Raw genomic sequence first — 9,156 nt, 5'->3', positions numbered from 1 at the left:
AAGTTGGTTTGTTACAATTTATATTTATAATATATATATATATATATGTACAGAACTATTTATGCAACTAACTGCTGTTAAAAGTTAGGATAGTGATGTGATCAAATAGTGTTGAATGACCTTTTGGTTTTTCATGGGACAAGACACTGCATGCACAGAATAGCTCAAGTTTTGAAATACATAGTTCAGTGAATTCACATCAAACTAGTGATTGAGTTTAGAATGTATTGTTTTAACATCTTAATTATAGTTGAACTTTGGTCTCCCACACAGTAAATTGATAGGAACCACTGAAGTCAGTTGTATATTGATCAAGGCAAGTATCCAAGGCAAGTGTCATAGTTGAGTGACAATAGCCACTAGAGTATGTTTGTTTCTGATGTTACTATCTTTCTATCCCATAATTCTCTTGGTGAGCACATAATGTAGTGATGCTATATTTTGTACAAACTATCTCCATACAATCCTCAGGTTTTTGTTCTCTGTGTTTATATAATACAGACTGGATTCAATTACAAATGGCATTTTTCATTAAGGCTTTTATTAAAAGGCATGACAAAAACAAAGTCTGTTACATTTTAATCAATGTGCTGTCAAAGTTTTAGTTCAATTTAGTTTATGAAAATGTATTTTGATTAAGTCTGATAGTATTAAAATAAACAATTCTTGCTAAAAGTTAAAAAAAAAAAAAGACATTTTCAAATAATTTTCAAATAGTGTTTTATTGCTAAGTTTTAGCAAATAATGCTAAATTTACCTTCAGAGATTAATGAATGTATTTCTCTTTAAGGCTTTGGCAGTAAATTAATACATGAAAATATCAAATATAACATGACAATACAGGGTAAATGTTTGGCATAGACTATGCAAAGATCATACATGTAAATTTAGAAATTTTGTTTGTTAATTAGCAGTAAAAAAAAGTAAATGAAAGGTTTCAAATGATGGATAAATAGAATCATCAATAAATTGTAATGTATATTTATATATATATACACCAATATAATTCAAAAACATGTGATCTAGATAGAATAGGAAGCACTTGGAATCAACAACTCAAGAACAATAAGTCTGTGTTTAGAATAACATCATATGTTTACACAGCATTCTGTACATTCTGGACATAAACAATAAATTGATGCCTAGAGGCTGATAAATAACATAACTTATAATTATTCTTTCTTTTAAATTGTTATTTTGTATGACGATGTCATTCAATAGTTTAGGTAAGTGCAAAAGGTCAGACTGTTATGGGTCATGTGACAGTATCAAAAAGAAAGTAGCCAACAACAAAAACATTACTAAAACATAAAAAAAAAACTCAACCCAACATATAACAATCAACAACACAATGTAACAGTCACTCATCACATTTATGCTTTCTACGCAAAGTATATTCATTTCTGGATCCTTTTGACCTACCCACAACTATTCTTTTTTTATCCATTAAGTCTAAAAATTCTTGCAATTTTGTTGCAAACCTAAGGTCATCATTCTTTTCTGAACTATTGCCAGCAGGTATAGCTGATCTGTTTTCTGTGAGTTGTGAAGAGTCATGGAAAGTTTCAGTGTCAGGAAGACAGTTGTTAGCTCTCCAACTCAACACTATATCCTCTGCTTTTAAACACTTCTTTAATCTGACAACTGGATTCAGAAAGAGGCTATTTTTTTTAGACTTTTTCTGAAACAAGAAACACAACTCCAGTTTAAAAACATGAAAGCATTGATTAATAAAAATATGAAAGACACTTCAACAGAATTGGAAACAATCAAAATCAATAAATTCAAATTATTTTTACATTATTAAGTTTTTATTTATTACAATATTTATTGACCTTTTCAAGCATCAGTGCTTTCTCTTCTATTTCCACTTTCTCTGACAAAAATTCTTCCTGTTGCAGAGCTTCAAACAGTACTTTACTGGCCTCCTCCTCTTTCTTTGCCTGTTCGTCCTTTTTTTGCTGAATCTATTGAATAATAAACGTTTTCATATAAAAGAGATTCGATTCCAGTGAAGTTCTACCTACGTCCATAAAGGAACAAGAATTTTTTTGTTGAGTTTATTGATATAAGAAAACACTCAACAAAGCCTTGGCACAACTGATGCTATAAAGACAGAGTGCTATAGCAGTAATGTATAGCCACAGAGAAGTAGATCGCGCTCAATGCAAATAATATATTTTTTTAACCATTTAACACAACATGTTGTTTTATGGAGGAATTGGCAGAGAAATGGTATAATTAATAGTTACTTTTGCACCAGCCAGCATTGGAAGTGTCTTTTTGTGTAGGACAGTTGTTAGGGTAAAATTTTTGTTTTGGTCATTGAACTTCATTGATTTTGGTATCTGTTGTGGTTATTTTGCAGATGGAACAGAGCTACAGTTCAGTTAAAAAATAAATCTAGATCTACATATATTTAATTATTTAAAGAGAGAAAGGGGCTGTAAAGAAAGATCTGGTCTGCGTGACAGTAACAGTTGATGCTTGATCAACATTATTAAAGTATTATAATCAATATCCAGATGTTCTTGTTAATCAAGTTTTGAAACAACTTAAGTCTAAAAAGGGGTAAAGGGGGTACTGGGAAGGGGTAGTACCTTTGATGGTCCGGTATGCTGCACTATTAGGTGGATGGCCTCACTGGTCCCCTTCAGACCCCTAAATCTCACACATGTGGCTCCAAGCGCCATGCCCTGGAAAACCGCTTCAGCTGGCGAACTAAACCATGTGAGGGGGTGGTGATAACATGGCACCACTGGGCGAAAGGCCTTCTAGACTAAGGTCACCAGCCAGGGAGGAAGAGTCCCAGGATGGACTACAACGGCCACATGTTCAGGACCAAGGCTAACCACCAAATTAGAGGTACTCAGTTGTGGTCAAGCATAGAGAGGGATGGGCGCCGCCATGCAAGTATTTAGCCCTCGTTACACCAAATGAGATAATGACAGTAAATAAATCCATACCGGCTCGGCCATAGCCCGGGTTACCAAGGGCCGCATCTACAGTCACAGACCAGGACGGAGGTGAGAAGTGTATTACTGGTCCATGCAAAAATAAAATACATACCAGGAATAAAATCACCATAGGAACATGGAATGTGAGATCACTAATAGAGGAAGGAAAAGTTGAAGAGCCCACACATGAAGTTAACCTAATTCATTTCAACATCATAGGACTCTCTGAAATGCGCTGGAAAAACATAGGTGAAACAACCACAGAAGAGGGCCATAAACTGGACTACAGTGGACTACAAGATGTCCACGAACAAGGAGTAGGATTTCTTGTACACAGTAACTACAGCAATTGCGTTGAGAACTGGTACCCTATACCTACTCGACTCATTTCCATAAGTTTAAAGTCACCACCCTTCAATATCACCATCATTCAAGCATACACTCCTACATCAACATATGAGGATGAGGCAGTAGAAGAGTTTTATGAGCTATTATAGGAAGTGGTCAATAAAGTCCTGAAAAAGGACATCCTTGTTGTACAAGGAGACCGGAATGCCAAAGTAGGAAGTGACTCCTACCAAACCTGGAAAGGCACTTGTGGAAGATACAGTAACCTCTCAACCAATGAACGAGGTCAACGACTTTTAGAATTTGCAAAATACAACAATCTCTTACAGGCTAACAAACTAGGATGCCACAAAAAATCATGTATAACCACATGGCACAGTCCGAACGGAGAATACCACAACCAGATCGACTATATCAGCGGTTCTTAACCTTTTATGCTCGGCGACCCCTTTTTACAATCCCCCACTCTTCCGTGACCCCAGCACACACACACACATACAGCAATAGAAGAATAGACAATAACAATCCTTATTTTTGATGGTCTTAGGCGACCCCTGGCAAATCGTCAATCGACCCCCAAGGGGGTCGCCACCCACAGGTTGAGAACCCCTGGACTATATCATGGTGCAATTGCTATAAAATGATTTTGATCTAGATTTTCTTTCTTTTTGTTTTTAAGTTATAATTAGCCACAACTGAATTAATTGATACCACTTAATTATGCCAGTCACTCCCCCATTAATACTATCAACTAATAGAAATTAAGCAAGGAAGGTGATTCAAATATATGCCAAGTCACCCTGTCAGATGAAACAAGAGAATCACCTAACAACACCAGTATGGGAATTTTGTGGGACGCAGCTGAGAAGCACCGAAACCTCCCAGATACCGTCTCTCCCCAATGATCCACAAAAGAGATTGGACCTATGAAAAACCTATGAACCAGAGAGAAACACTTATACAACATGATGAAGGAATAATATGAATGAAAGATGCACTATAAAAAAAAATGTCACCGTAATTACCATGTTTATTCTAAAAGAATGACAATTAAAACTTAAAATTTGTTTCCATTTCTAGGAATTATAAAGTTTATTCATATTTCACCTGCTGAATAGCAGCTTCATATTCTTGTCTGATTTCTCCAGGACAGGAAATTTGTCTTCTTTCCTCTGAAACAAAATGGGAGCTTTTCAATAATTTTGTTCAGCTCTGAAACAAATGGGAGCTTTTCAATATTTTTTTTTATCATTACTCAAGGTTAAAGCCATTGTCTTTGCATGAATCTACCTTTAGTCTGGTCTGTTTCATTCTAAAGGTGGTTAGAATCACAGTAATGATATTTTTCAGACCATTGTCGAAAAAAAAAAAACGCTGGCTTAGACTGTACATCTATTTAAAGGGCTAGCAAAACTTTTTCTGCAGGGAACAGTTCCAGGAAAAAGAAGGAGAGGCAGATAAAAGATGCAATGGGGGACAACATTATGAACTGTACAGCCCTGTCTATGGAAAAGATATGCTTATTCTGGCAAAAGAAAGTAATGGAGAGAATTTACCAACAGTTCATGGATGCCCTAAAAAGACTAAAGGATTACTGAAGGTGATTTTATCTTTATGTTCTATATTTCTCAAACATCCTTGATGGGATTTTAGTACTATTTTTGATACCTAGCAAAATAACAATCCAAAAAACATTAATTTCATGTATTTCAACTTACGGGCTTCAAAATCATCTTCTTCATCTTCACTGTTGCTTTCTTCACTGGCTTCCAGCCTGCGCCTCACTTTTTCAGGGAAGGCCTCTTGGATGTCTTTCCACATTTCCATGTTTATCAATTTATTTTCCTTGGCAGCTTTTCTGGCCCAGACTGAAATGCGCTTCCTGCAGACTGGACATGAGAGGTTGGCTTTTTCCACTGTTTCCTTGTAACATTTTAAACTCAGTGAGTGATTGCAGGGAAATGTTACAGGCTGGATGAGTAAGCTAATGCATACTGGGCACATGCACTCAGATTCAGACAGCATTTTTTTTCCTGTAATTATAGATAGCAAAGCAAATTAGAATTTGATCTGAAAAAAACTTTTTTTTATTTGATTGCACAGACATGCCTACCCTCAAGACCCAGAATGTGGAACACTCAGGTTGAAAATGTGGAACACTCAGGTTGAAAATGTGGAATTTTGGGCCCCAATGTGGAACATACACGCGGTTACGTTTGTCAGCCATACTGTACGCAATAAAGAAAAGTCTTGATTTTTGAGATCCATGTCATTGCCTTATTATTTCTCAGGATCCTATGAATTAGATTTAAAAAAAAACTAAATGTAGTTTTTGTATCTATTATGCAAAAAGCTTGCTTTGTTTACCTTTAAAAGGAATTCTTGGTTCGCCAGGTGTCTGTCATTTTGGAAGAGTCGCATTGTGTAGTAGCAACCACCGGAGCAATCTAAAGCATATTTAATTATAAATACAACACAGCATTGCATAAGAAAATTGGACAAGATTTGTAATAGAGCAAAAACATGTTGAGAGACTATTATGGCAGTTGTGAAATGGGGGAGGGAAGAAGAGTGAATGATGAATGTTTACATAGCCGCTATTTTACAAAGTGAAAATGAACCTCCTGCAAAGCTAAATTTACCTTTTTCAAAGTCTCCACATATTTGACTTTCTGGCGATGGTTTTGATGACCCATGTTTTTAATGGCTTCTTTGGTCTATCTTTCCATTTGCTCACTTGTATATTTGTCTGTTTCTGATGATTTAAAAAAATAAATAAATATCTCTTTTCAGTTGTTTTTCTAGTAGATATCTAAATATATTTTTTAAAGACTAATCTTAATGACACGAGTAAGTATTGTTACATGTTGCACTGAAATATGCTCATCTATTAGATTTGTATTAGATTCTTTGTTGTAAAACATATTATTAACAAACAAAAAATGCTCAATTCTAATTAATAACTAAGAAATTTGCTAATCGCTGAGTAACTATTAAAAAGAAAATATACAAACATAAATGCTACAAACCCAACAAGAATTTTTTTTCCATTTGAAAATTATCCAAGACATCTCTGAAAGGCTCTATTTTTTTAATTAGTTTCCAGCTAGTGATAAAATGTAAAACAATTTTGGTAAACATTTTCTTTTAACAATGCAACTTTTAATTTACAACATCTAATATCACCAACACAACAAACAACAGAGCCCTAAGAGAAACAGGTAATTAAAAACAATACAAAATTGTCACTTTGTTGGGACGTGGATGAATGGCACTTTAGCTACCTATCATGTGGGCACAGAAATATACCAGATACCTCTCTTACAATAAGGCAAAATCTTCTCCCAGATACCCCCCCCCAACATACACATACCACACACTAAGTCCACAAGTGTTTGAACTAGAGAGCACTGAGCCTGCTATAGCATGAAAAATGCGTTATACAAAAGTAATTTTAAATAAAAAATTTCTTTTAAAGATAAAATGTTAACATCTTTTAACTGAAGCGCGGTAGCTGAGCGGTACAGTGCTTGGCTTCTGAACTAGGGGTCCTGGGTTCGAATCCTGTGAAGACTTGGATTTTTAATTTTGGGATCTTTGGGCACTTTGAGTTCACCCAGCGCTAATGGGTAACTGACATTAGTTAGGGAAAAGTAAGGCGGTAGGTCGTCATGCTGACCAGTTGAAACCCTCGTGAACCGTAAGCCACAGAAACCAGTAACCTTTACTTTAATCTTTTAACTGAGAATAATTTTTAAACAGGAGAGAAATGTACATCAAACAATAATTATGGACTTACTTTTCTTCCAGCTGTGATGACAAAGCCTCCTTGTCGTTTTCCAAATGGACAATCATAGTCTTGAGCTCCTGTATTGTTTGATTCAAGTTACTTCTCTCATTCTCACAGTGCTCAAGCTTCTGCGTCAGTTCTGCTACTGATGAGTTCAAAACGGAGCATTCTTTCTTGAATTGTTCCCTTTCATCAGCTAAGCCTTTCTCAAGGTCGTTTCTAATGTATTCTGATTCCACTAAAGTATTAGCTAGATTTCTAATTTCAGCTTTCAAATCTGCTACTTCTTTCTCTTTATTCAAAATAGTTCTGTGAGTTTTCTAATTTGTATGAGTTTAGAGACTCCCTTTCTTTATGCAGTTGAGACAAAACAGTTTGACACTCTTGCTTAGTGTAATCTAATTTCTCTTTGAATTCTATGGTGTCGTTCTGTAATTCTGATACGGCAGCTTTCAACTGGTCTTTCTCTGCCTGAGATTCTTCTTGTAATGCAGATATGGTCATTTTCAACTGGTCTTTCTCTACCTGAAATTCTTCTTGAAATGCAGATATGGTCATTTTCAATAGGTCTTTCTCTGCCTGAAATTCTTCTTGCAATGCAGATATGGTCATTTTCAATTGGTCTTTTTCTGACTGAGATTCTTCTTGCAATGCAGATATGGTCGACTTAAGCTCAAAATTCTTTTTTGCTGACTTGACTCTCTCAGCATCTAGCTGGGAAGAAATGATATTCATATCATTTTCTAAATGAGCATTTTTAGATTGCAGTTCTAGTACAGTTTTATTCAAGACATTGTTCTTGCCTTCATAGTTTGTTACTGTGGTCTGTAATTCTAAGATTGAAGATGTCAGTACTGAACATTCGTTATGAAACTTTTCTCGCTCCTCTATCATACTGGAAGAGATGCTATCCCTCTCCATTTCCAGGCTAGCTTTTGTATTTTCTAAATATGTAACTTCTTCATCCAATCTTGAGATGGTTGACTTCATTTCTAAATATTTCACATTTTTTTCATTCAGTTGTGTTGAAAGAACTTGACATTCTTGAACAGAATTAGTTAATTGGTTTTTCAATGCTAAAGACTCTGTCTGCAAAACAGCAATAATATCATTTAGTCTTGACTTTTTCTTCCAATAATTCTGCTACATGTCTCTCTGCCTTTTCTTCCAGCTGGCAAGACAAGGCTTTTCTATCTTCTTCTAACCCAGTGTTTTTCATCTTTAACTCATTGATGGTTTCATTTAAATGATTTTTTTCCACTTGAAAATATTCAATATCATTTTTTAGCTCTACAACTGATGACATTAAAATCGATAAGTCTTTCTTTGACATGTCTCTCTCCTCATCAAGGCGAGAAGAAAGGCAGATTCTAGCATTTTCTAATTCTGACATAGTCTGAACTAAAGTTGTTCTTTCAGCTTTTAGATCTGCTAATTCAGTTTCCATTGATGAAACAGCTAACTTCATCAATGAGTACTCCTCAGTGCTGACTGAGATCTTCTCTTCCTTCAGTTCAGAAGAAATCGCTTGACACTTTTGTACTGAATCTTCTAATTTCTTTTCCAACTCCAATGACACTTTCTGTACCTCTGATATCATAGCATTCAATTTATCTTTTTATGCCTCTGATTCTTCAAGTGCAATCTGTGATTTGTCTCTTTCGAATTCCCATTGGGAAGAAATAGCTTTCTTATCATTCTCTAAGCTAGCATTTTTTTTCTCTAGCTCATCAATTGTTATTTTTAATTGAACCACTTCTGAGTGAAAATGTTCAAGTTTCTGTTTTAGTTCTGTTATTAATGACATAAAAACTGAACATTCTTTTTTAGACTTTTCTATTTCCTCCTCTATGCATGAAGAGAGGGCATTTTTGTCTTTCTCAAGACTAGCTGTAACGTTTTCTAACTCTGATAAACCTTGGACTAAATTAATTTTTTCAGTTTTCAAATCTGCTATTTCATTCTCCATTTTTAAAATGGTAAAATTCATTGCTGAGCATTCTTCTTTGATAGTGCTGACTGAACTCTTTTCTTCCAAAAGTTGGGATGAAACAGATTGAA

At 35.1% G+C, this 9,156-nt stretch overlaps 2 protein-coding genes across 3 annotated transcripts; both read right to left on the bottom strand.

Moving 5' to 3' along the window:
• Nucleotides 1-715: 715 nt before the first annotated feature.
• Nucleotides 716-8,193, bottom strand: LOC129924979 (E3 ubiquitin-protein ligase rnf168-like). Of its 2 annotated transcripts, XM_056022779.1 has the most exons (8): nucleotides 7,105-8,193; nucleotides 6,335-6,411; nucleotides 5,948-6,060; nucleotides 5,673-5,752; nucleotides 5,024-5,338; nucleotides 4,413-4,477; nucleotides 1,836-1,967; nucleotides 716-1,681 (listed from the first exon to the last, which is right to left on the bottom strand). In XM_056022779.1, the coding sequence occupies exons 5-8, from the start codon at nucleotides 5,328-5,330 to the stop codon at nucleotides 1,361-1,363; spliced, it is 825 nt and encodes a 274-aa protein (XP_055878754.1). In that variant the 5' UTR covers nucleotides 5,331-5,338; nucleotides 5,673-5,752; nucleotides 5,948-6,060; nucleotides 6,335-6,411; nucleotides 7,105-8,193; the 3' UTR covers nucleotides 716-1,360. The 2 variants fall into 2 exon arrangements, with proteins under 2 accessions (XP_055878754.1, XP_055878755.1); XM_056022780.1 differs by lacking the exon at nucleotides 6,335-6,411.
• Nucleotides 7,390-8,085, bottom strand: LOC129925130 (lamin-L(III)-like). The gene has a single exon (XM_056023509.1). It carries the CDS (start codon nucleotides 8,083-8,085, stop codon nucleotides 7,390-7,392), a length of 696 nt encoding a protein of 231 aa, XP_055879484.1.
• Nucleotides 8,194-9,156: the final 963 nt, after the last annotated feature.

The sequence above is a fragment of the Biomphalaria glabrata genome, chromosome 3, assembly GCF_947242115.1.
Source record: "Biomphalaria glabrata chromosome 3, xgBioGlab47.1, whole genome shotgun sequence".
In the NCBI taxonomy this organism is placed as follows: domain Eukaryota; kingdom Metazoa; phylum Mollusca; class Gastropoda; family Planorbidae; genus Biomphalaria; species Biomphalaria glabrata.
The sequence above is the reverse complement of the archived record's forward strand: the minus strand, read 5'-3'. Positions and strand labels throughout refer to the sequence as shown.

Bases quoted from the DNA above. Each gene is read 5' to 3' on its own strand.
- LOC129924979 (XM_056022779.1), bottom strand. From the start codon at position 5,330: ATGCTGTCTGAATCTGAGTGCATGTGCCCAGTATGCATTAGCTTACTC. The intron at 4,478-5,023 runs GTAAGTTGAAAT...ATTTTGTTTCAG, and splicing joins AGAAGATGATTTTGAAGCCC to AGGAAAGAAGACAAATTTCC. The intron at 1,682-1,835 runs GTCAATAAATAT...TTCTTGTTTCAG, and splicing joins AAGCACTGATGCTTGAAAAG to AAAAAGTCTAAAAAAAATAG.
- LOC129925130 (XM_056023509.1), bottom strand. From the start codon at position 8,085: ATGAAGTCAACCATCTCAAGATTGGATGAAGAAGTTACATATTTAGAA.